Source organism: Pelodiscus sinensis, chromosome 2 (genome assembly GCF_049634645.1).
Source record: "Pelodiscus sinensis isolate JC-2024 chromosome 2, ASM4963464v1, whole genome shotgun sequence".
Lineage (NCBI taxonomy): Eukaryota > Metazoa > Chordata > Testudines > Trionychidae > Pelodiscus > Pelodiscus sinensis.
In genome coordinates, this window is record NC_134712.1 from 7,905,800 (window position 1) to 7,933,272 (window position 27,473).

At 42.8% G+C, this 27,473-nt stretch overlaps 1 protein-coding gene across 3 annotated transcripts in view; it reads left to right on the forward strand.

Moving 5' to 3' along the window:
* Positions 1-27,473, forward strand: part of TRAPPC9 (trafficking protein particle complex subunit 9) — a 660,858-nt gene that overhangs the window by 49,099 nt on the left and 584,286 nt on the right. For all 3 annotated transcript variants that reach the window (XM_075920070.1, XM_075920071.1, XM_075920072.1), the window contains exons 10-11: positions 6,252-6,378; positions 19,757-19,902. In XM_075920070.1, the coding sequence (XP_075776185.1) occupies positions 6,252-6,378; positions 19,757-19,902 (273 nt within the window). The remainder of the gene's footprint in view (positions 1-6,251; positions 6,379-19,756; positions 19,903-27,473) is intronic.

The window sequence follows — 27,473 nt, forward strand, 5'->3', positions numbered from 1 at the left end:
AGGGTCATCCAGGGTAGCTCCATCAGTTATGAAGACTATACAATCGAACTGTACAAACTTGTGACGGACCCCAGCTTCTGTTCCCCCAGGGGCCAAAGGTGTCGAGAGGAGGTACTTTGTTCCCTCCAAAGGGTACAAATTCCTATATTTGCACCCCATTCATCCTTGCTTTTGGTCTCAGCTGTCAACGAGAAGGAGAGGCAAGGTCAATAGGCCCCGGCCCCCAAGGCCAAGGAGGCCAAGAAGACCAGCTTGTATGGCAGGAAGGCCTACCCTGCAGGGGGCTGCAGTTGAGAATCATTTAAGATTGAAACACCGTATGGAGCCTGGGGCCAGGCTCCCCCGTTGGACCCAGACTCCATGTGGCGTTTCTGCTTTGAAATGTACAAGAGTCCCCTCCTGGCCCCTCCCACAGAGCTGGAGGGAACCGGCTTTTAAGCTGGCTTCCCCTCCCTGTCACTTGCTGCCTCTTTCCGATAGAGGCAGCGGGGGAGGGAAGAGTGTGACTAGTCAACTAGTGTGTTAACTATCGAAAGTCGACTAATTGATTAATCACTTACATCCCTAGTAGTCAGGTATGTGCGCTTGTGACTCAGATCCCTCCAGGGCTGGCTTGCCTCAGTCTGTGCCCACACATGACAGTCTGGATGTGGTGGTGTCTGTCCCCCACAGGTTGGTAAAGTTTCTCAGCTGGTGGATGAACCCACTGACCCTGTTGGAAAGGGTGCAATTTCGCCCCCTTATCTCCCACCCTAGAACTGGTAATGGATGCTTTGGACCTGGTTTGGGATCCCATTTGGGCAACCTGAGGACCTTGCTGGAGCTCTTGTAGATTTGAAAGGCGGAGCACCACATGGCATGAGGCTTCTCATTAATGTGAAGGAGCTAAAAGTGATCAGATTGGCCTGCTAGGTGTTCCGACCACAGATGTAGGGTCGGTGCCTGTCAGTGTGTGTGGACAGTATGACCACAATGTTTTATATAAACAAGTAGGGAAGGGCATGGTTGTCCCGACTGCTGCGAGGCTCAAAATCTGTGGCACTATTGCATAGCACACAAAATCCACTTGGAAGCCCAGTATCTTCTGGGGCTGTGAATGGTGGATGCCCTCAGCAGGACCTTCATGGTCCATGAGTTGTCAGTCAGGGAAGCTGTCATACTTTCAAGCCTCTGCAGGTGGGAGACTCCCCATTTAGATCTGTTCACCACTCCAGAGAACAAAAAGCGCACGGACTTTTGTTCATGCCAGTATCACTATCAGGGTTTCATGGGAGATGCATTTGTGCTCCACTGGGAAGAGAGGGACCTCCTGTATGCATTCCACCCGGTTCACCTGGTATATCAGTTCCTACTGAATGCCTGCTGGGACAGGGCCTGTCTAATTGTGTTGGCGTTGGCATGGCTTCACCAACATTGGTTCTGCACCCTACTTATCGGTGTGGGCCCTGATAGCCCTTCCCCTGTACCTGATGCAGCATCAGGAATGTCTTTAATGCTCTGCATAGGTGCAGGAGGTCCTCTTTGGGCAGTAGAAATCCCTCTACCAGGGTGGCATGCATGGCCAAATGGAAAAGGTTTTCTACCTGGTATGCAGAGTAGGGCATCTCCCCTTGGTGGGTGCCCGTTCCAGTTGTGTTAGAATACCTTTTGCACTTAGGGATGCAGGGTGTGGCACCCTCTTGGGTGAAAGTACACTTGGTGGCTGTGTCTGCCTTTCACCTGGGTTGCTCCCGGAGTTCCCTGTTTGGTCACCCCATGGTAGCTTGCTTCAGGAAAGGTTTGGACAGGTTGTATCTGTATTAGCATTCTTTTGTACTGACTTGGGATGTAAACCTGGTGTTGAATAAACTTATGGGACCACCCTTTGAATGTATGGCTGAGTGCTGACTGCTTCCACCTTCATGAAAAAATGCCTTCCTGATGGCCATCACTTTGGCAAGGAGAGTGTCTGAGTTGAGCGTCCTCTCCTCAGAGCCCCTGTATATGGTTTTCTACAGGGATAAAATTCAACTTAGGCTGCGCCCTTCCTTCCTACCAAAGGTGGTTTCCAAATTCCATTTTGCTCAGGAGAGCTTTCTTCCAGTCTTTTATCCCAAACCACATTCCAGTGCTAGGCAGAGTGCTGTAAATGCTACATGTAAGGAGGTTCCAGGCTTTTTACACAGGTCATCCATGCAGCTATTCATGGTAATAGTGGAGCAAATGAAGGGGATCCTGTCCCTGCGCGATGCATATCATCATGAATAGTAAAGTGCATATGCGTCTGTTGGGACCTAGCAAAGATCCTGTCTCCATTGGTCACAGGCCACTCGATTAGAGCACATGCCTTGTCAACTGCATTTGTGGCGCAAGTTCCCCTCCAGGAGATCTGTAGGGCTGCCATGTGGTCCTCTACTCATACGTTCACAGCCCACTTTGCTATTGATAAACTGTCCAGAGAGGATGTAGCTGTTGGCAGGGCAGTACTCCAGTCTGTGATTCCTAACTCTGACCCCCACCTCCTTGGGGGGGTAGCAGCTTGGGAGTCACCTGATTGGAATCAACATGAACACACTCTTGAAGAAGGAAAGATATGTTGTTCACTTCCATTCCAATATCCACCTTCCTTTCCCATTGTTGGAGTAACCAGCAAGAAGGAACTGAGGGAGGGCAGGGTCAGCTGTGGTATATGTTCACTGATATAGCAGCGCCACTCTAGGAGTCTCCACAGCTAACCCTATGGTTAGTTTCTGACTCGTACACAACGCGCATACACTTGATTGGAATGGATGCGAACAATACATCTTGAAGAACAGGTAACTGTTTTTTTATAAAGAACTGGGAAAGAAAAATAAAGAATCTTGATTCTATATAGAACCAGCACTGATTCTTTTTAATTTTCACTTTAAAAAAGTTGTTCACTGGTCTTTAATCAGTGTCCATGGTAATAAAATGAAAAGATGTTTAAATGCAACAGGCTAATCCTTGTGCATTGTTTTGTTAGCAGTAAAATATTTGAGTTATTATACAGTATCTTGGTCTAATCTGAGTTTGGAGAATGATTGAGGGGTTCTACATATAGCCTCTTCTCCAAGTATAGTTTAAATCGCTGTCTGATATTCTTTGGAATTTACTTAATGTGTTTGATTCCAAGGCTTCAGTTTTGTTTTTCCAAGATATTTTTTAACAGATAATCTTGAATTGGCTGGACTGCATAATCCATTCATATACAACTCTGTATTATAATTCTGCACAGCAGAAATAATTTTGCAGCTCTGACATGAAGTGAAGGGGATTATTTGTGGGGAAAGAATGAGCTAGTTGGGTTTCCCTGCTAAGCTCTGTAGTGATTTAAACCTAAAATACTAGGGAGTGAGGATTAAATGTACACTCTGGTGTTCTATTCTTAGGCTTATGGTGTTTTTTCAAATAACTAATGTGTTAATGTTTGGGGAAAAAACTGTGAATGAAAACTTGGGGAACTTGGTAAACTTTAAAATACACATGAAATATGATAAAACATATTATTTTAGAAGAGTAGCACCATGGTGCAATAGGGAGAGGTAACAGAGGAACCTTTGTGGGGGGGCTTCCTGGAGTGCTGACATGGCCACTGCCACTCAGCTTCTCACTCTCTGGGGCTTCTCGCCTCTGGTCCCCTCTAACCAAGGCTCCAAACTGAGATCACTTCCCCCCTCCTTCCTGAGAAGCAGTACAGACACTGAACCTCTTCAGGTTACAAATTAAAAGTAACAAAAAATGTGCAGCTAATTCTTACACTATGTCCTCAATATAAAGTTATTACAAACTCACCCTAAAACTGTTTCTCTTCCAGATTGCACCTTCAAACCAGGGAATTCTTCACTTCCCTTGGGGTCTCTGGTTCACTCTCCTGGAAGTGCCAGCCAAAGACAAAAGACTCCTACTTTCCTATTGTTTTTAAGATTCCCTTATTGCACGGAGAGTCACCTGGCCTGTCCCTACCAACCACTAAGACTTAAGAACAAAAGGCTTTTGCATATGAGTGCAGAGACACTGAGGCTTTTCTTGATGACTTTCATTTACACATTTAAAACCCATACAGTATTCCCTACTCCAAATGTCTAATTTTACACACAAGAATGATACACACCCCAAAAGAAGATAAACAGATCCAGCAGATTGACATGAAGAGTGATAGGTTACATGAAGTAATTTGCTCAAAGCACGTTTGAGTTATATACATTTATGTCCATAAGTCCATTTTATAAAGCAGAGTGGAGGTGGAGGGCGGAACCATCACACATGGTTTTAAAAAGTGAACAAGCCATGCTTGCTTTTATAACAGTACATGTGCATTAGTTTTATGAAATGTAAATTTCAAATTGCTACTTTATATTGCTCTTAAAACTGAAAAATCTAGAATTTGTCTAAGTTAAATATTAACTTTTAAGAGTTGGAGTGCTTGTTAGAGGGCAGTACATGTATATTATAACGGGAATTTTTCATAATGAAGCCAGGGTGATATTGCTCACAAGTGGGAGAGCACAGGGCACTCCTGTAGAGGACAAATAAAATTCAAATTCTCAATAAGTTGTCGCAGCTCAGGGCAACTGTATCTATATTTCCCTTCTATGTGGTCCAGAAAGAGTACGTACTGTAGACTTTCTATTCTTCAGCCCTTCCCTCTGGCACAGAAATGCACATTTCTCTCCTACCTAATCAGGAATTTTCTAGGTTGCCTGATTCCCTCCCTCCACTGTGAGAACCCCAACAGTCAGGCTGTATAGGCAGGCCTGCAATGGTTTCTCCCCAAAGGCTATAAACTGCATAATTGTCCACAGTTATAAGGTACCACCCAGCTTTTCCTAAGCAAGCACATTTATTCGTAAGGTCAAAGCATTACAGATGCAGCTTTATATAAACTGAATAGTTCATTCTGTGTTAATTTAGTCCAGTTTCTGTTCTCTACAGTTTAAGATCAGCAGGGTGAAGTTGCTTGTTTTCTCATGTTGGGAGTCTGTGGGATCATAAAAAGAGAAGTGCCTGCAAACAGTCACAATTAATGAATTTTGCATGTGGTATAAGTTTTACTAAGCAGATTATTAAAGTAACAATCAAACAAATATATAAAACCTAATAAACTATACTATATTCCTGCTCAAGTCTGTTGGGGCTCTCGACTGATGACCATCAATAAAGGGATGAAACCTGCTGGGGTCTTCCCAAAAGAGTCCGTTTACCCTTTTTATCCTGTTACTAGAAGCTTTACCCAGTGTTGCCCAGGTCCTTAACTCAATCTTTGTTTTTCTTCATTTAAATCATTGCTCTGGGGTGGGGCTGGAGATGGGGAGTTGAAGAAATATGAAATATATGCAGCAAAAATGCTCATTTTTTCTAATAACCAATTATCTAATACATCTAATGATAATTTTACTAAGCATTATCACTGACACAGTTTTTACTTTGTAAACTTTTGTTTAAGTAGGACTTACTCAAAATGCACTTACTATTCTATATTGATATGACACATCTTTAGCCTGTGCAGTGAGGCTTATTGTATATGGGCTTCAAAAAAAAAAAAAAAGGAACATTGATGGCATTATACTACAGGTGGGATCTCCCTGATCTGGTACCATTGGGACCTAAGTGGTCCTAAACAACAGTTTGCTGGACCAGGGTAGGTGAAGGCTCCCCTCCCACCTGTTGGTTTTGCTCCCTGCAGCAGGCCCATTGCTTCTAGCCCTGCCAGCACTGCACTCCCCACCAGGGCCCACAGCTACACTCCCCAGAATGCTGACCCCGGCTGGTGTTGCATTCTTGCTGTCAGTCTAGACTGCACTCCTGGGCGCCCACCCCACAGCCTCTGGCCCAGATGGGGCTACTCTCCCTGCTATGCTAGCCTGGGCCGGAGCTGTGCTTCTGGCCACCAGCCCAGCTGCCTCTGTCCAGGCCAGACTGTGCTCCCCACTTGTGCTGGCTCCCCTGCCATGAAGGCTGTGGTCCCAGATGGGACTATGCTCCCTACCATGCCAGCCCTGCAACCACTAGTGCTGTGCTCCCCACCACCAGACCAGACCCTGAACCTGGCCAGGCAGGACTCTCTAGTCCAGCAATATCCATGGTCCGGATGTTGCTGGATCAGAGAGTTCTGGATTTTAGAGGTTCAACCTGTAGAGTCTGTCGGATATAAATACCAGAACAAGTAACATGCAAGTTAAGGCAACTTCATTGTTAACTCAGCCTGTTTTGTGTTGATGTTGCAATTCAGCTGACTTTTTAATCTCCTTTAGAAAAGAAAGATGTAACACAGAGCTTGGAAAACTACACGTCAAAATGTCCTGGTACGATGGAGTTCATCACACTTCCAGAAGGTTTGAGGTTACCCCCTGTGCCATTCACCAAGCTGCCTATTGTAAGGTAAGACTGTACAATGATGCATTACAAATGTTGGTATTTAACATTTAAAACTTGTAGCATTGAAAATTAGACTACATAGTGCTCATGTCTTATCTACTTGCATAGTTTGTAGTCCAGAGTGACATGATACCTGCTAAATTTAAATTTGAGGAAAAAATTACGGAAGGCATAATCTGTGTTCCTTTAGAATGGTTGGGCCAAAGCGATTCTTTGTGCAGAATTTTCCCTTGTTTTTAAATTATATCCAGGATCTTCTGAATATCAAAGTTTAAAAATAACTTTTTTCTTGGGTCAATGGTTATAGATTTTAACTTGTGATTTTCAGTAGTTTAAGGAAGTTAGATGTCTAACTCCTATCGATTTGCAAAAGGTTGCTTAACTCTCTTAGCCTCATTATTAACATATATGGTGCATTACTAAAAAATAGTCCTTTCATTAGGTATTTTGCCATCTAATTTAAATAGAAACAGAACATGAGCAAATGGTCATAGGAGAGCAATAATGGAAAAGACAAAAAAAATCTTTGTTTTTCCCATGGTACTTATGTAGGAAAGGCAAATGGCCACGAATAATATACAGTAGATACTACTGTGAACACAAAGTAGACCCAAGTACACTATGGAGTGTCATTGTGAATTACAATATGAATGATTGTTGATACTAAGAAAAGAAAATAGTAATATAACCGGTAGAATGGAAACTAATAAGAATATTTTTAAAAAGGGAAATCGTTATATTCAGAATAAAAATATACAAACTTTGTTGTCTAGATGGTATCTGCAACCATTTTTCTACTGTTTCTGTCATATTTCTATCCTATTGTTTGTTATGCTTACTAATTGAAGATAAGATTCAACAAATAAGTCTTGAAGGTCAAGGGACCATGTTTAATTGGGTGTAAAGCATCTAGTGCAGCGGGTCCCCATTCTGGTTACAGCCTTCTAGCTTTATCATAATATGAATATCTAGAGTTTTTGAAAGTAATGTGATAAATTACATAATTTCATAATTTGTCAAAATAAACTAGATACATTCTAAAATACTAGGCTAACTGTATTTCTTCTGAAATTATTTAAGATGGCTGCAGAAATCCCTGTTTATAAAACTCATAACCTTTATAGAATCATAATCCTTTAATTAACTTAGCTTAAGCTTCCAGTGTACCACTTTTTAAGGATGTCAATTAAACTCTGAGAAATATTTGCATAATCCTTTCTAATACTTGATATAAGTGACTGATAAATAAGTTAATTTATTTAATGAGCCCCAAAGGGAACTTAATCATTTAGGTAAAACATATTTATTTTGAGCAATAATTGTTGGTGTAGGAAAAAAATACATTAGGCTTTTTTCCTAATTAAATTGCTTTTGTATATTTCCATTCTTTGGAAGTGCATACTATGGCCACAAGTATGAGAAACATTAAGTTATAAACCATTATGATGGACACATACTTGGACTGGTGATTTGAATATTCCAAAGATCCATAAAATAATGTTCATTTAGTGTTCTGTCTAAGCTCCGCGACAGCACAGTTTCACAGAGAATTAATCAGCCATATCCAGTCAGTCAGCTCTGTTTGGGTACCAGTGCAAGTACTGGACCCATGCCTCATTCTCTTGGCTTCAAGTCCTGTTATGCATGTAACTAGTCTAAGCCTGTTAGTGACCTACATCCCAGCTGCCTTAAGTGTCTGGGAGAGGTCCACGTGAGTAACACGTCTCATTTGTAGGGAGGTTCAAATCTTGATTAAAGAAGGAAAGGACAGCCAAATCTAAGTATCTGTTTGTGTAGTTGGCACTTAGCCCGCCATTGGAGTCTTCCTCCTCAGAGTGGGTACTGAAGGCATTCTGAATCTGTTAGGAGTGACCTCCTATTCAGCTGGGTCAAACAAGATTTTCATTCCTGGTGCTAAAGAAGAGAAAATATAATTCTTCTAAAGATTTGGTTCTGGGCTCTTAGAAATGTGGCGTGAAAGCACGGAACGAAGGCCTAGGACATCGAGGTACCACTTTCTCTTCCTGCTTCTGTCTTAAGTCTAGCCATCATAGCAATCAGCTACTCTGTGATGCTGCCAATAGCACTGCCAGGGTGGAACATCAGGCTAGAGATGGGCTTCATGGCTCTACGTATCCAAGTATTGGCAGTCTGTCAGAAGGAGGGGTTGGAGCATGCCTGCTCCTATAAACCCTACAGACACTCGTTCAAGGCTTATGGGTCATGACACTGACTCCTCATCAGATTCCATGGTCAGCTCTTGCATCTCTTGGCATGGGTGTGTTCAGCAGTCCCAGTGGAATGCCTGTCCAACCTGGTACCAGCCACAGCCTCAGCCTTCCGAAGATCAATGCCTCACATGTAACTGGGTCAGTGGCCTTTTTGGATCCCTTGAAGTTTCCCTTGACAGTCTGGGGTATCTCCACTCTGTTCCCACATTACTATATCAGTTAGGTATAGGGAGCATCTGCAACAGGGTTACCATCTCTGGTACTGGGACTGGTACTATGCACAAGGAGCTGTGTACTCTGGTTTCTTTTGTGGAGGACCCAGTGGAATCTCTACCTCAACAGCCCTTACGCTCATCTTCTTCATTTCTTAATGAAGCAGTAGTAACAGTGTCTGCTTCTCCCCCTCTTGATTCCAGAGTTTATCAGGACTTTTAGAGGAAGATGGCTACAACTCTAGATATCCAGTTGAAAGAGGTACAGGAAAAGTTATAAAGGCCAGTGAGTGTCTTCGCCTCAGCAGGTCATCTAGGGCAGTAGTGCCCTGACCTTTTATCTTGTGCTTGTCAGGCCACCCCGGATGGGGAACTGAGCTGCAGCTCTGGGAAAGGGGGCATGTGAATAGAGGTAGGGGGCAAAGGCTGGGGCCACAGCTGGGTCCAAAAATGGAGCTTGGCCAGGGTCTGGAACAGGTGGCCAGGGCCTCGGGCACCCTGCAGCTGAGGACCTCTGGTCTAGGGTAGCTCTTCCTATTAATGAGGCTACCTTGGAGCTAGTCAAGAATTTATGGCAGACCCTGTGTTCCCTCTTTCCCACTGCAAAAAAGGGTGGAGGCATTCTAACACTTTTTTATAACCATCCTCCTCTGGGCTCCATGGTAATTTCTGCTGCTAATGAAAGAGAGAGACTGGGAATCAGGGATCTACACCAAAAAGGAAAATAAGCAGAGCAACATGTTCTGAAGGTGGATTTATACCACAGGAAGTTTAGAGTTGAATATTCCAACATTTAAGGACAAGTGTCTGGGAGAGGCAAAGCTAGCATTTACTATTGTGGCAGAGCAGGACAAGTTAATTGGAAGATGGTCTAGAGGTGGCAGACTGATTTGAACTGTAGCTTCCACCATCAGTGTTTTCTCTTTTGGATGCAGTTGGCAAGTCTTACTCATAGACTCATAGACTTTAAGGTCAGAAGGGACCATTATGATCATCTAGTCTGACCCCCTGCACAGTGCAGGCCACAGAATCTCGCCCACCCCTCTTAGAATAATCCTCTCACCTATGTCTCAGATATTGAAGCCTTCAAATACTTTCATAGAATCATAGAATAATAGGACTGGAAGGGACCTCGAGAGGTCATCGAGTCCAGCCCCCCGCCCTCAAGGCAGGATCAAGCTCCGTCTACACCATCCCTGACAGATGTCTATCTAACCTGTTCTTAAATATCTCCAGAGAGGGAGATTCCACCACCTCCCTTGGCAATTTATTCCAATATTTGACCACCCTGACAGTTAGGAATTTTTTCCTAATGTCCAATCTAAACCTCCCCTGCTGCACTTTAAGCCCATTACTCCTTGTCCTGTCCTCAGAAACCAAGAGGAACAAATTTTCGCCTTCCTCCTTGTGACACCCTTTTAGATATTTGAAAACCGCTATCATGTCCCCCCTTAATCTTCTTTTTTCCAAACTAAACAAGCCCAGTTCATGAAGCCTGGCTTCATAGGTCATGTTCTCTAGACCTTTAATCATTCTTGTCGCTCTTCTCTGTACCCTTTCCAATTTCTCCACATCTTTCTTGAAATGTGGCGCCCAGAACTGGACACAGTACTCCAGCTGAGGCCTAACTAGTGCAGAATAGAGTGGCAGAATGACTTCACGAGTTTTGCTTACAACACACCTGTTGATACAACCTAGAATCATATTTGCTTTTTTTTGCAACAGCATCACACTGTTGACTCATATTCAACTTGTGGTCCACTATGACCCCTAGATCCCTTTCCGCCATGCTCCTTCCTAGACAGTCGCTTCCCATCTTGTATGTATGGAACTGATTGTTCCTTCCTAAGTGGAGCACTTTGCATTTCTCTTTATTAAACCTCATTCTGTTTACCTCTGACCATTTCTCTAACTTGCTAAGGTCATTTTGAATTATGTCCCTATCCTCCAAAGAAGTCGCAACCCCACCCAGTTTGGTATCATCTGCAAACTTAATAAGAGTACTCTCTATCCCAATATCTACATCATTGATGAAGATATTGAACAGTACGGGTCCCAAAACAGACCCTTGAGGAACTCCACTTGTTATCCCTTTCCAGCAGGATTTAGAACCGTTAACAACAACTCTCTGACTACGGTTATCCAGCCAATTATGCACCCACCTTATCGTGGCCCTATCTAAGTTATATTTGCCTAGTTTATCAATAAGAATATCATGCGAGACCGTATCAAATGCCTTACTAAAGTCTAGGTATATGACATCCACCGCTTCTCCCTTATCCACAAGGCTCGTTATCTTATCAAAGAAAGCTATCAGATTAGTTTGGCATGACTTGTTCTTCACAAACCCATGCTGGCTATTCCCTATCACTTTATTACTTTCCAAGTGTTTGCATACGATTTCCTTAATTACCTGCTCCATTATCTTCCCTGGGACAGACGTTAAACTGACCGGTCTATAGTTTCCTGGGTTGTTCTTATTCCCCTTTTTATAGATGGGCACAATATTTGCCCTTTTCCAGTCTTCTGGAATCTCCCCTGTCTGCCATGATTTTTCAAAGATCATAGCTAAAGGCTCAGATACCTCCTCTATCAGCTCCTTGAGTATCCTGGGATGCATTTCATCAGGACCTGGTGACTTGCTGACATCTAACTTTCCTAAGTGATTTTTAACTTGTTCTTTGTGTATCCTATCTTCTAAACTTACCCTCTCTCTGCTTGTATTCACTACGTTAGGCGCACCTCCAGACTTCTCGGTGAAGACCGAAACAAAGAAGTCATTGAGCATCTCCGCCATTTCCAAGTTCCCTGTTACTGCTTCTCCCTCCTCGCTAAGCAGTGGGCCTACCCTGTCCTTGGTCTTCCTCTTGCTTTTAATGTATTTATAAAAGGTCTTCTTGTTTCCCTTTATGCCTGTAGCTAGTTTGATCTCATTTTGTGCCTTTGCCTTTCTGACTTTGAAGGCCCCAACATGCAGAGAGTCCTTCAGCTGTGATCTGTGCCCAATGCTACAGAGGAAGGCGAAAAACCTCCAGGGCCTCTGCCAATCTACCCTGGAGGAAAATTCCTTCCTGACCCCAAATATGGCGATCAGCTAAACCCTGAGCATGTGGGCAAGACTCACCAGCCAGACACCCAGAAAGTTCCCTATAATGAATGGTCAATTAGTTACCAAGATCATGTTATTTCATCCAACCATCCCCTTATCATAGAATCATAGAAATGATTACCTAGACATGAAACACAGCATTCAAGACGTCCTGTGTGAACTTCCTCTGTAGCCCACATGGGAGGAAGAGACTGGCTCTAGAGGAAGTTGCTCTGTTGCTTAGAGGAGAGGGATTTTATTCCCAGTACATCTGTTTGCTTTCCAGATTAGAGAGTGGGGTTATAGCCTTTCCCCCCATTTTTCTTTAGCTCTAAGACAGCTGCACAAGTTCCTATAGAAAATAAAATTCTGGTTTCTGTTATCTCTTCCCTAGCTGATGGGCACTGATATATGGCTGTTTGTTTAAAATAGGCTTATTTTCACATGGCAGGTTTCCAAAGTGATCAATAATTCCTCAGGTTCAAGTTGAATTGATCCTGTTACCAATTCAGAATGCTGCCCTTGGGCCTGTCAGCAGCTCCTCGCATGTTCATGAAGTGCATGGCTGTTATGATGACATTCCTTTGAAAATTGGGCATATGCATATTCCTTACCTAGATGACTGGCTACTAAATGTCTGGTCTCAGGTATTCTGTAGCAATATACTGTCCACCGTCTATGCATTGGAGGGTTCCTAATCAATATGGAGAAATCTGCTTCACTTCTGTGGAGAGATCAGAATTTATTGGGACTGTCCTGGACTCGAGGCCATGGCTTTGCTGTTAAGGCTACGGTTCTAAACACTGTGTGGAATTGCTCAAGATATAGAATCATGTCCTGTTACCACAGTTTGAAACTAGGAATTTTGAAGCTGTAAGGTTGGCTAGCCTTGTATTCAATGGCCTGTCTTATGGATATCATGATTCAAGTACATACTCAGAGTTTGTGCTACTTGGAGTAGAGCAGTGGTCTCCAAGCTTTTTAAGCACGAGATCACTTTTTTAATTTAAGTGCAATCCAAGATCTATATCACACCCAAATACATTAAAACTCCATTGGTCCGGCATCCAGTGCTCTGGCACTCCTGATGGTCCGGCACCGTCAGGAACCTGGAAGTGCTCTGGCTGCCGGACAATTGGATCTGCTCTGCGCCCGGCTTCCCCAATTCAGTCGCTGCTGAAACTGACCAGCAGCTGAATTGGGGAAGCTGGGGGCAGAGCAGCTGGGGTGCTGCCGGGTTGGTCCCGTAGTGCTGCCCCTTGGGGCTGCGGGACCAACCTGGCAGCACCCCAGCTGCTCTTGGGAACGCCTGGGACAGAACAGCTGGGGTGCTGCTAGGTTGGTTCTGTAGAGCTGCTCCTTGGTGTGTGCTGCTTGACCAACCCGGCAGCACCCCAGCTGCTCTGTCGCAGGCATCCCAGATTCAGCCTCTGCTGAAACTGACCAGCAGCGGCTGAATCGGGGACGCCTGGGGCAGAGCTGGACTTTTGGGAGGAGGCGGGCTATAAGGGGTCTGGGGTGGCATCCCCCCATCCCACCCCAGAGCCCGCATAGCCCCCCCTTCCGATAGTCCGGCATATTTGATAATCTGGCACCCCCTGGGTCCTAAAGGTGCCGGATTATCGGACGTTTACTGTACCTTTGCCCCATCTCCTTTGTGCCCCTTCTCTGAGGCGCGCCCCCCCCCCCCCCGCTCACTTTCACCCTCTATTTCAGCAGTCTGGGGCAGAGGGTGGGGGTGCAGGCTCTGGACTTGAATTAAGGGATTTGGAGTGTGAGAGGGGGCTCTGAGCTGAGCTTGGGGCAGGCAGTTGGGATGCTGGAAAGGGTTCTAGGTGCAGGCTCCGGCAGGGCATTTGGATGTAGGGGTGCTCGGGCCTAGGGCAGGGGCTTGGTGTGTAGGAGGGGGTTCATGACTGGGGCAGGGTTTCTGGATGTGAGCTCCAGCTGGGCCCTGCTTACCTCAGGTGGCTCCTGAGTGGTGGTGCAGTGGGGCTAAGGCAAGCTCACCCCTGCCCTGACCCTGCTCCACTCCCAAAAGCAGCCAGAAAACTCCATCCCAAGACCTGTTGTGCCCCCTCTCTGCTCTTGGAGATAGGACGCAGAGTGGGAGAGGGGGCACCCTGACATAAGCATCCTCTTCTCCCTCCCCTGCCCAGTGAGCAGGAGGCTCCTGAGTGGACAGCTCCAAGACAAAGGGCAGGAGAAGCGCAGCAGTGGTGGAGAGCAGCTGAAGTGCTGGCACTTGATAGCTTCTTGGGCAAACCTGTCAGGATCACCTGTCATAGGCTCCAAGATCTACCAGTAGATCCAGATCGGTGGCCACTGGACTACTGGCTAATATCCTCAACTATCTGCATTGGAATCCCCTTGGCTTTGCTACAGCATACGCTCACCCTAGTCACAGATGCATCAGATGTAGTCTGGGAAGCTCACGTAGCTCTTTTTCAGGCACAAAGTTTTTGGTCTAACGATGAAATATGCTTGCCTTATAATTACATAAAGACTGTCAAGAAAAGTAATTACAGATTCATGTATATGGAATATTCAGGGACTCTTGAGATTTCAGTTTATTCTTTAGATGACTTAACTTTCTTCTATTTTCTTGCCTTTGGTTTTGATGGCAGTGATGGTCCCCATCAGAATGTTAACACTTACCCCACCCATTGATATCTCAAGTGCATTTATTTCTTTTTATTCCAGAATGCTTTTAATGCAGTTGATTCTGTTTTTATGACAGAGAACACTTGTATAATTCCTCCTTCAGTTTTATTACAGTAACACATTAGCTTGAAGGTTCTAGGTAACTTTCTACAGCAGATTTTATTTTGAGCTATGAACTGTAGTCTTTTTATTAGAGTATTTTTTTCTGTATTGTGCAGTATTTACAATGTTTTGTGTCTGTACATTTATTTCCATCCCCTTGGTAATAATTGCTTACTGTTTGAGATTCTGCATGATGGTATAACATAATTCAAGCCACTCATTTAAAGGATGCAAAATTACTTTAATATCCCAAAAGCATAACTGCTTTTCTCCTTTTTCCAACAAAAAGCAATTTATGGCTAATTTGTGTTTCTCTGGCCTTTTGCCATTTACAGTTGTACGAGACAATTTGTATGAGACAAATTTCCTCTTCCTCAGTGTGTCTGTTCTATAATTATTTGTCTGATGAATAACTTAATTCAGTATTTTTTATGAAACACTAATCACATTGGTATGTTTGTGGCATTATCAAAAATTTTCAGCATGATAGTTTGCACTGTAAACTGGAGTTCTTGGAAAAAAACACTTTATCTTAAAACAAGCTGTGCATTTGCAAGATTCTTACATTTGGGATTTTAAGCTGATTTGAAAAGTCTCCTACAACTGAATTATGGCTAGCTGGGAAGTATAATGCTATTGTGATTGCTGATTATTCCATCCTTCAGCTGTCTTTAGTAGATTCTGCTTTGTTTTACTTCTTTTTGGAAACTTATTTTTATTAAAATTTGTATTAAGCATTGCAATATTAATTGTAGATGGAATAAAGGGTCCCGAAGAGTCATGACTCTGAAAGTGTCCAACACTGAACAGATTTAAACAAGATTCTGGGTTTGGTGCACAGAAACCTTATCCTGCTTAATGCGATGTCAACCATACCACTGTAAATGCTTAAACGGTTTTATTATAGATACAGGAAGGAAAGAACAGTTAAAGCATTTGAAATGTAAAATATTAAATAAGTTTTTTTTTCTAAATATGTCCCTTGTTCCATTTCCTATTAACTGGAGAATTGTTTGACAGTCTTGGGGAAGAGAGTAGTTACTTGAGGTAGGCACAGAGCTGTTGTCTTTGAAATCTGATTTGGTTTTCTAAGAAGACAAAATAAGATGCACACAAAAAGAAGAGAAAAGGAAAAAGAAAATGTAAGCTTTGTTTCTTGTGTTGACTTCTATTTGCAATTTCACTTCTGGAAAAACCCAGGTCTAGCACAAGGCACTGTCACCCATTTATAGTTGTACCAGCATCAAGCTGTTTAGGACATTGCTTGTAGTTTGCATCAGTGTTGCAAAATGTAGAGACTTGCAACCAAGGACAGACCTGAAAAAAAAAGTGGGATAGGAAAGGGAAGATGCAAGATGGGAAAGGAAGAGAATGCACAAAGGGAAGAGGAAGTGGAGAGTGGAATGTCTCTCTCACTTGCCAGGTGGTATTTGAGAGTTATCCGGAATCAGTGCAGAGGGGGAGGTCATCTGGGCCCAAGTCTCTGGCTTGGTCTGGAAGGGCAAAGAAGGTCCCAACGGTTCCATACAATGTTCCCTCTAAGCTTTTCTATTCATGTGCAGATTTTTCCCCATCCATATGCAGAAGAATTTTTTTTGTGTACTAAGGAATGTGCACTACCAATAGGAAACCCAAAACCTAGATGTGGGCACTTAGCTAATCAGATGGACAGCATTTGAATTTCTCGAGTTGCTGCACAAGTGCCCATCTTAGAGGGAACACTGCTTCCAGTGAATGGTGAGGCATGGCATCCAGGATGATAATGCTCACTACACTGACAAACAGATGCTGCTCCTGCCAATTTTTGTCCAGAATATTTTCTTTTTAAGAATCCAAGACTCTGTTGGTAGAAATTCTTTCCTCCTTGCTGTTTTGTCCATGAGTAAACCTAGTTCCTGACACATCGCTTTTGAGCCACTTATTTGATTCCAGGCTTTTCATGATCACCAAGCATGTTCTAAAAATAGTCCTTAAGTGGCATTGGCGTCGATGCAGATCTCTGCACCATCACATAGGGTGCAACTGGCACAGACTACTACTACCACCACCAAGCCAGCATCAAAGCGAACCATGCCATCTGGGCACCAAAACATTCCTTCATCAGAGGGACATAGAATTCCAAACAGTACCTCAGCCACTGCACCTCAGCACTGACTAATCTCTCTGGAGGAGGGTAGAGCAGTTGCCTCTATTCTCTGGCCTTCCATCGCATATAGTGAATCAGAGGCAGATGGGCATGACAATTGCTTCTCACCTACTCAAAGAAGTGGGAGTTCGGAGCTGGGACCAACAATGCCCTCACAGTGCTCACTGGTCCAACGCTGGTATGGGCAACCATGACCATCCCCTGCCACTGTACCTCATGCACTGGCCACCATGGATATCTGGAACACAAACAGGCAACGTTGACATAAGACTTTTCATCCCCAGTTAAGAGAGCAGTCAGCTTCTCCCCATCTCTCCCCGCTTGGGCCCAAGACACCGAATTACTGAGGAAGAGGATGTGGACCCCACAGACAATGAGAAGTCCTCTCTAAATAACTTCTTCTCACCTGATGAACTGGTGATCCCAGGCACACAGATACCAACAGACAACCTGAAACAATTTCAGGGCCTTTTTAAAAGAGTTACTCTGGTGCAGGAAATAGACTTACAAGAAGTGAAGAAAAAGCAATGTAAACTATTACAAATCTGGCAGCCCTTGTTCCCTACAGAGAGAGCTGTAGCAGTGGACAAGGCCATTCTGGAGCTGGAAGATATATGGCAGATGCCAACTTTGGTACCCCCCATAAAAAAAATGCTAGATAAGAAGTACTTTGTCCCAGCCAAAGACATGGATTTTCTGTTTTCCCTCCTACAACCAAACTCTTTGGTCGTTGATGTTGTACATCACCAAGAAAAACAACCTCAGTTCCATTCAATGCCACAAGACAAGGATCATAAATGCCTTTATTTATTCAGATGAAACATTTACTCATCAGGCACTCTAGAATTCCACCCAATTAGCTAACTACAATCACACCATTTATGCCAAATTACCTGAACTTCTGGAACATCTCCCAGAGCAGAAATGCCCACATGTCTAGGCCTTTATACAGGAGGGCCAAACAATATCTCTCTCAGCCCTCCGGGGAGGTAACTTTTTTCCCCCCAAGCCACACAAGGGCCCTGTACAGGTATCTCTTCACACACTCAACATCCCATGGACCCTTTCCTTTATCTTGAGAGAATCAAGTTGCAGTAGGTAAGGTCTAGGTTGAATATTAGGAAAAAACTATTTTACTAGGAGGATGGTGAAGCACTGGAATGAGTTACGTAGGGAGGAGGTGGAATCTCCATCCCTAGAAGTTTAAGTCCTCGCTTGCCAAAGCTCTGGATGTGTTGATTTACTTAGGGTTGGTCCTGCTTTGGGCAGGGGGTTGAACTTGATGATCTCTTCCAGCCCTAGGATTCTATGATTGTATGAACAAACACTTTCATAAATCCATGACTATCTATAGTTGAGTGCTCAAAAGGTGAAGCAATCTCACCCCAATGGCTCTCCCAAATGATTGACTTGAATACATATCTGCTGCACATTACATAAGGAACAACCACCACAAAGAACAGACAACACATTCCACCAGAGCCATAGCAGCGTCCACAGCATTCCTGAAGCATCTTTCAAACATGCCTTTGCAAAACACTGTGCTGTCAGAAATGGTCTGATCTCTATGGCTACAGGCACATACATTGCAGGAAAAATTCCAAAGCCCATGGGTTCAAGGTAGACGTTGCTCTACAGACACCTAGAGTGGAGCACCTACAGAGGAAGGAATTGAGCAAATGCTTACTCACCTTGTGCAGTAATGATGGTTCTTTGAGATGTCCCCCTATGGGTGCTCCACTAACCTTCCTCCCTCCCCTCTTTTTTGGAGTTCATATATAGGTTTCATAGTAGAGCAGGAACTGAGGGAGCTGTGCCATTCATGCAGTCAGTGAGTGCTAACAGAACCATGAGATGGCTACCTCACATGGGTGCAGTGGCCAAGCACTGCTAGAAAATATCTCCAATTTCCAGTGCAATGATGCACCCACACTTGGAGTAGAGAACCCACAGGGATACATATCGCAAAGAAACATTGTTACTGCACAAGTGAATAACTTCTTCTTAACACCTCTCCAGTAATAGGACAATAAAAAGGGTTTTGTGGGTTACAAATTGTTGTAATACATCATAAATCCACTTTTTATTATTACCATGATTTTTAGTGTCTAGAAAAGTTATGTTTTGAAGCTGAAGGGTTCCTTTGAGGATGAGCACAGAGAGGTCAGGTAGTTGAAAGTATTGATCTATCGGTGAAGTGATGTTTTTGTCTTCTGGGTTTTTTCTGCAACTTCATATGAGAGTGTACAGGTTGCACCCACCTAGTTATTTGGACATTTAATGCACTGGATGAGATGCCACCTGTTATAATAGACATGTATATGATCCATGGGTCTTGAAAGTTGTGTTGTCTGAGGGCTGGATAATCTTTTTACATCAACATTTGTTAGAAGTTACTGTGACCTCTTATGAACTTTCACTTACCTTTCACTGTTGAGCTCATAATCAGGATACATGTGATACAACAGCAATTCTATCTAAGTTCTAGCTGGGTCCACAAACTCTGTGCCAACTTCAGCAAGCTGCTTGTTCTCCAGTGATTATTGCTGAAAACCGTAGACTCACTTCAAAGGCTTGGATTTGGGTCTTAGAGAATCCATTATCAGTATAGTACATTGCTACCTGAATTTCGTACATTTTGAAATAACTGAACTTACTAATCATTGTCAGTTTGACTTACTTTCTTAAGAACATAATAATCCTTTACATATTTTCTTTGGCACCTTTCCTCATTATACTTTTCTGATTTAACACTTGTTTGCAGTTTTCCTCTGAAATGCTAGTTGGTTTTCCTTCAGACCCTTGGCTTACTTTATATTCCATTTGTCTATTAGACATGATGTTACATTTTGATGATTAATAGATAATTAAATATTTACCAACAGTTTCTTTTAAATAAAAATAACCAGCTAAGAAATGCTTTTTAAATATTTTACAGATCTGTTAAACTCTTGAACCTCCCCATTAGTCTTCGACCACAAAAGATGAAAAGCTTGCTGGGTCAGAACATGTCAGCCAAAAGTCCCTTCATATACTCTCCAATTATTGCGCACAATCGTGGAGAAGAGCGAAGTAAGAAAATAGGTGAGCATATGATCCAAATTTTCTTGTAACTGCTGATTTGAAATCTTCATGCCTTGACTCCACATATTTTGGTGTCAAGTTTTCAGCGGGGAAAAATGTTGACTTCAACATTTTCTTATCCTTAGGTGATTTTTTTCAAGAAAATCAACAACCACTCAGTGTAATAAGCTTGTTAGTGGAAAAATAAAATAAAATAAAACAGCTGTATTAGAACTTGAATTGTCACAAATATTTTTACGTAGTGTAGTTGTAGCCAGGTCAGACAGTCCCAGTGAATGTGTTTTTTTTTTTTTTTTACTGAACCAACTTTTCTTGGTGAGAGGGGCAAACTTTTGAGCTTATTATACAGAGCTCTTCATGTCTCTCTTCTACATATTTGGAGTTGTATGCAGTGGTCATAGGGTTATACAGGCAGTCCCCGGGTTACGTACAAGATAGGGACTGTAGGTTTGTTCTTAAGTTGAATCTGTATGTAAGTCGGAACTGGCGTCCAGATTCAGCCGCTGCTGAAACTGATCAGTTTCAACAGCGGCTGAATCTGGACGCCAGTTCTGACTTGCATACAGATTCAACTTAAGAACCCCAGGCATCCCCAAGTCAGCTGCTGCTGAAACTGATCAGCGGCTGATTCCAGGAAGCCCGGGGCAGGGGCTTCCTGTAGTCAGCCACTGGTCAGTTTCAGCAGCGGCTAACTTGGGGATGCCTGGGGCAGAGCAGCTGGGGTGCTGCTGGTTTAGTCCAGTAGCGCCGCCGCTCCTCGGCACTACTGGACCAACCCAGCAGCACCCAAGCTGCTCTGCCCCAGGCGTCCTGATTCAGCCGCTGCTGAATCTGACCAGCAGTGGCTGAATCAAGACGCCTGGGGCAGAACAGCTGGGGTGCTGCCCGGTTGGTCCAGTAGCACCCAGAGCGGCGCTACGGGACCAACTGGCAGCGCCCCAGCTGCTGTACCACAGGTGTCCGGAGCAAAGCCATGGAGCACGGGGGCAGCGGGACAGCCCAGACGCGCCGTGGCTGTCCTGCTGCCCTCGGGCTCCGCGGCTTGGCTCTGCTTTGCTCCCCCCCCTCCTCCCCGTCCCCCTGATCTGCAGACCATCATCTCATTACATCATCTCATTAATAGAAAATATGCATATATTCTGTTATTATAAAGGGAGTTTCCCAAACACTTCAGTCCAAACATACTGATTTTACTAAAGCAATAAAACAGACTTATTAACTTTTAAAGTGATTGATTTTAAAATGAGTGAGTCACTAGTTTTCAAATTATGCTGTACAAGGCATATTTTGTACAGGATTTATCCTAATCCTTGAAGAGGGGTGGACATAAATGTACAGACTGTCACAGGATGTTTTTGTTTTGTTACATTTGATAAGGAAGTAGATGCTAAGTTTTGCATCCTTTTTCTTCATGTTGTGGAGCTTCCATTTCAGAAATCAAGATACAGCATCTTCCATTGTTATATGTAGTATTTTTGTAGCTGTGGTCCCAGATATTAGAGACAAGTTGGACTGTTGGTGAGAGAGAAATTTTCAAGCCCTTCTTCATTTGAGTGGTATAAGCTTGAAAGCTTGCCTCTCATCAGATTGCCCTCTCCCAAAAAATTCTTAACTCATCCACCTTATAACTCTAACAGCTTTTGATCCACACTGCATGCAATTATGGTTGAAAGAATGTCTTCTGTAAAGAATCAGTTAAGTTTGAGAGCTCATAGTACACATGCCACATGACTGCTGGATTTTAGGGTTCCCACTTCTACCAATACCTATGACGCTATAAGAGTGAATAACTTTTGCAACCCAATCCTAGTGCAGAGACAGCCTTTGAAAAAAGGTCCTCCATGGAAGATCAGAATCAATATTCTTAATTTTTCAAAGATAAAATAAGACAGGATTAAAAGAATTGACAATTTTTCAGGCCATATTTATATTCAAATGAGAGAATAAGCCCAATTTAAAACAAAACCAAGCAAATTCTTTGCAAGTCTTATTTATGGAATATGAAAAAACCCAATGTATATAAACTTGTCATCTTCCTTAGATTTTCCTGGTATTCCAAAAGGTTTGAATAAATCCACTTTAATAGTGTTACAAATACACCTTAATTCAGGGGTCAGCAACCTTTTCAGATCAAAGAGCCAATCTAAATCAAAACTCGGAACAAGAGATCATCAAAAAGCCATATAAGAACGCCTATTTGCATGACTGAAAATATACAACTTAATTTACATGGTGATAGCATAAATGAAACATGGTACTCACAGACTTAATTCAATGGGACTTCTGCTGCTGCATCTTTTCATATAGTTCTTTGAAGCTGACATCCTCACTGGCCAAATTCAGGTTCAAGTTACATGAGTAATTATGTGTGTTTGAATTTTTCATGTCAATTTAAAAAGTTGCAAATATTTTGGGAATGACAAAAGAGCAATATTTGGTTCCATACTGAGCTATATTTGGCTCAAGTGCCTTAGGTTGTAGACCCCTGCCTTAATTTCTTCTGTTACTTTTATCATTTAGAATACAAGATCTGCAAGAGTTTGGGGGCTAAGAGTACACATAATCAACTGAGAGTATATATTGTCACTAAAATGTGGTTTGTTAAAACAGATTGTATTTTGTGTCTTCCCAGAATGACATCAAATTTCCAATTAAATTTGAGCAAATCACAATTTGCAAATTTCATAATTCTGAAAAAAGATGCTTTACTTCACATGTAATGAATGGTGTTGTTTCAACTCATAAGAGAGCAGATTTTGTCAGTTCATTTGTTTGCAGGAAAATGCAGTCTCTCTTAAGAGCTCCTGAAGTGGGGTGGCTCACAAAGTAGAGTGAAATGTGAATCATGTCCCAATAATTTCTGGCAACCCTGTCATTTTGTAAGCATGACATGAGTCGAATATGAGAGCGAGAGTGTCAGATTTTTATCAGCGAAGATCAGGAAGTTATCCCTGTGACAGATGTGACAAAAGAAAATTGATAGCTGCCTTTGAATTAGATCCTGTGCTTTTAAGATGGTCTTACTAAAGAAAATAATTTCTTCTAAAATTAGAAAATGCAGTCCAAATTTAAAATAACAATGCTGATTGGGTTGATTCTCATTTAATTTGATGGATGTATATGTAAATGGAGTGAGAGCGAAACAGGGGAGTAGCATCCAAACAAAAACACGTTGAGGGCTGCTTGGAAGCAGAACCATTTGGAACAAGGGATTTTCCTGTGGACTGATATGATATTGAGATTTTATTTTATATATATATATATATATATATATATATATATATATCTCAAATACAAAGGCAAGTCCATTGATGGATGGTGTGTGTGTGTGTGTGTGTGTATGTATGTATGTATGTAGGGGAAGGGGTGGGGAAAGCAGGAAAAAGACTAGAGAAAATGAGTGTATATTTGTGTGGCAGGAAGCAAAAGACAAAAGTTTAGTTTAAACTACAAAGTTTTGCTGGTTTAGCTGTGTCTGTGGAAAAAATCATGCCATTTATCTGACTGACTGCAAAACTCTGGTGTAGATGCAGCTGACAAAAGTTCTTGTCAATTTAGCTAGTATTGTTCATGGAAGTGGTGTAGTTATGCTGTCAGAAGGCCTGTTGGATTATGCTGTATCTCCACTAAGGGGCTTTACTGGCATTGCTATACTGGCAAAGTTCTGCAGTGTCTCAAACTCATAAAAGTCTGTCATAAAAGCACTAGTGATGTGACTCAAGGAAAAAAAGGCTTTTGGGTTAACTGTCTAGAAATGGGACTTGATGCTGTGAGTAAAGATATCATTCCTTGCTGTCTGATTGCTGCTTTGTCTAGGAAACATGACTATGTTCATTCTTTGTAAGTAAGCAGGATTGTATCAGAGAAATACTTAACTTCATCTATTTTTCCTGATATTTAAAACAATCCACAGGACTACAAAATTGGGTAACTGCTTAGGTGAGAAAGAAGTAGCAAATTTGCATTGTCTGCAGCTAGTCTCTCATTTAGAGACTTGGGCAACCGTATTTGACATAAATTTATATAAAGCCCATTAATGGTTTTGTTTATGTTTGAGTGAGTTCTAAAGGAAATCAAGAGAATGATAGAAGATTAAATTGTGTTGTATTCATAAAGTAATGCATACAGAATTTAAAGATGCTAGATGGAGGAATTTAGATTATAGTCAGTGTTTGGCTTTTGGTGATATACTGACAGAAATTTATCTCAAAGTATCTGATAAGCTTTTTAAGGTGTTAATTATATTTTACAAACTGGGTACTTGATTTTGCAAGGTGATCGCTTCAGTGGAAACGGAGTGTGTTAAGCAACTTGCAGGATGAAGCCTTATGAATGTATACACATCTCTCTCCTTCAAGAGATATATGAATGATTTAGGTACATACATCTCTTGAAGCAAAATGATGAAAGAGACTCTTTCTCCTAATTTAAAAATAGATTGGGACAATGTTCCAGAAAATGTATTGTAGGGAACAGTCCTCAATATCTAGGCTGTCTCATCTAAGGTCCTCTTCTCGGTTTGTAATATACCTAGTAGAGTAAAACTCCAATTGTCCGGCATCCAGTGATCTGGCACTCTTGATAGTCTGGCACCAACTGGAACCCAGAAGTGCTCCTGCCAGCCGGACAATTGGAGCTGCTGTGAGCCCCATGGGCTCTCAGGGCTGGGAAAGGGAAGGAGAGAAAAGGGTAAGGGGATTATACCTATGTGATGGGTCTGCTGGGACCCGCACTGCAACTGGCCGGGGGGGTCAGGGACTGGGCAGGGAATGACGCGGCGAGGGGCGAACCCTCCGTCATTTTGCAGCAAGGCGGGGGAAGCCTTGCGCTGCCACTGAGAGTTTCCAGGAGGGGAGTGTGCTCCCCACCCCTCAGACTGCAGTAGTTATCGCCGAGCGGGGGGTTGAGGGGGCGGCGCTGTGGGACCGACCCAGCAGCACCCCAGCTGCTATGCTCTGCCGCTTCCCCAAGTCCGCCGCTGCTGAAACTGATGAGCGGTGGACTAGGGAAAGCAGCGCTGAGCAGAGCAGCTGGGGTGCTGCTGGGTGCCGAGCAGGGGGGTGAGGGGCGGCGCTGCAGGACCAATCTGGCAGCACCTCAGCTGCTCTGCCCCGCCGCTTCCCCAAGTCTGCTGCTCGTCAGTTTCAGCAGTGGTGGACTTGGGAAAGTGGCGTGGAGCAGAGCCGCTGGGGTGCTGCCGGGTTGGTCCCGCAGCGCCACCCCTCACCCCCCTGCTTGGCGATAACTACTGCAGTCTGGGGGGTGGGGAGCACGCTCCCCTCCTGGAAACTCTCAGCGGCAGCGCGGGGCTTCTCCCACCTTCCTGCAAAACGATGGAGGGTTCGCCACTCACCACGCTGTTCCCCGCCCACCCCCTGGATGCAGTGCGGGTCCCGGCAGACCCATCACAGCCCCTCGCCGGAGAACCTCCCGATATTCCAGCATATCTGGTAATCTGGCTCCAGCTAGGTCCCAAAGGTGCCGGATTATCGGAAGTCTTCTGTATATTGTGGATGTGATCAGAAGTAAATATCAATAATAATTTTATTTGATGGGTTATAAGAAGAATGTGGGATGATTGCAGACTAAGATCTGGTAGTAGAGGTGACGTAGGCAAGGGGGAATGCCAAAATCGTATGTAATGTAGCAATCAGAGAATTAGTTGTAGAAAAACCATGATGTTTCTGTAAATGTTTTCAGCACTTCTAGCACTCAACTGATAAAGATATGAAGTGAATTCTGGGAATGGATAGAAATCAATCATGTATTTCAGAAATAGGCCAGAGAAAGGAAAGAAGAATGAGAATGAAGCAACTAGGAAGGAGGGTCGTTAACATATGTCTTCTGACAGCCTCCAGATGAGAATGCTCTTGAATTATAAGTCTTTGTTTTTATGCACATCATTTTTTCCATATATCCTACTCATTTAACAGAGTCTATCTAAGTTGTCAGCTCTGTGGGGAATTTTCAGAAGAGTCTAAGTTAGGAGCACAGATCCAGAAGAAATTTAATTGTTTGCTTTCTAACTTTTAAAAATCCATTAATTGTTATAGGCCTGATTGTTAAATATCTTGAGCTTGTAGAGCTTGTGGTACCTCCTATTAGTGTCATGGTCAGAACTTCTGACAGTCAATGCCTTAGTGTTTTTAATTATCAGAATGTGTCTTACTGAAATAGTTCTGATGCTTAATTTTTGCACTTGGATAACTCATTCTGAGTCTTAGAATAGAATAAAGGCACAATTCCTGCATGCGCACCATATAGGAACACAGTTGAAGTCAACAATTATTGGCTTTGAAGGATTGCAGGATGAAACAAGTATTACTGACCCTCAAAGTTCAAAGCCCAATTTAGTTTACAAATAATGAAATGTGAGTTGAAAAAAACCATATATTTGCCCATTCTACTTAGTAAGATGAAAAGTTGCTATATCTCAAACCCCAACAATGAATTTTTGTTGACCGTCTACTAAAACATCTCTGACCTAGGGCGTTGTATCAGTATTAAAGAAGCAGAGAATATATTTCTGCTTAGAACGTGTTCCTCAATGGAAGTTGAATTTCATTAGCGGCAATAAACTGTTGTTTATTGACCTAACAAGTGTTAGTTTGAAAGTAACTTAAATAGTCAGAAGAAAGCTGTGATAAGTCTAGACTACATGCATGCACACACACAAAATTAACAATGATAAAATATATAGAAAGGGACTTGGTTGTTTTTAATAACCGCCAAATTGTAGAGGAAAGATTAACAGTATGCATTTTTAATTTATGCATTAATATACTTTACCTGAGTTAAATTCAAGAAAGTTACTCACATTCCTGAAAGAGAATCTAGTGTGGTTCACATCATAATGTTCTAAAATATTACTTCTATAGCATCCAAAGTATGTTGACTCTGAGAGACGACAAGCAGTTACACAAAATTTAGCATATCTGGTGAAAATAAGTTGATGGGAGCGTGTGCTAGTATAAATGTGATAAATCAACCTCTGAGCAATCTCCTGTCAACTCTGGTATTCCACCAGAAGGAGAAGCATAGCTGTAGTTGATGGGAGAGCATCATCTGTCAACACGGTGAAGATGCAGCAGTAAGTAGACCTACGTGTGTCAATTTCAGCTACATTATTCACATAGCTGGAGTTGTATAACTTAGATCAAAAGCACTCGGTAGTGCAGACTAGATCTTAGAAACATTTGTTATCAAGTGTACTAGGTATTTTACAGTCAAATACTTACAGTTGTTGGGCACTTTGTGTGCTGTCATTGCTGTTTATTGTCTTAAACATGATTGTTTCACTGTTAAAATCTTTCCCCCTTCCTTTCCTGATTTATTTTCTCTAACTCGGTGGTTCCCAATCTGTGCTCCGTGGACCCCTGGGCGTCCGTGGTGGTACTGTAGGGGGTCTGCACGGAGCCTCTTGCAGCCAGCATGTCCTTGAACCTGTGTTGCTTCCTGTGGCTTGGGAGAGCAAGAAGTCCCATTCAAACTACAAGACCCAATTATTCCAGACACTAAGCATTTCACCTAAAGCATTTACCATCTTAGTACAAGTTAGAGCAGTGGCTCCC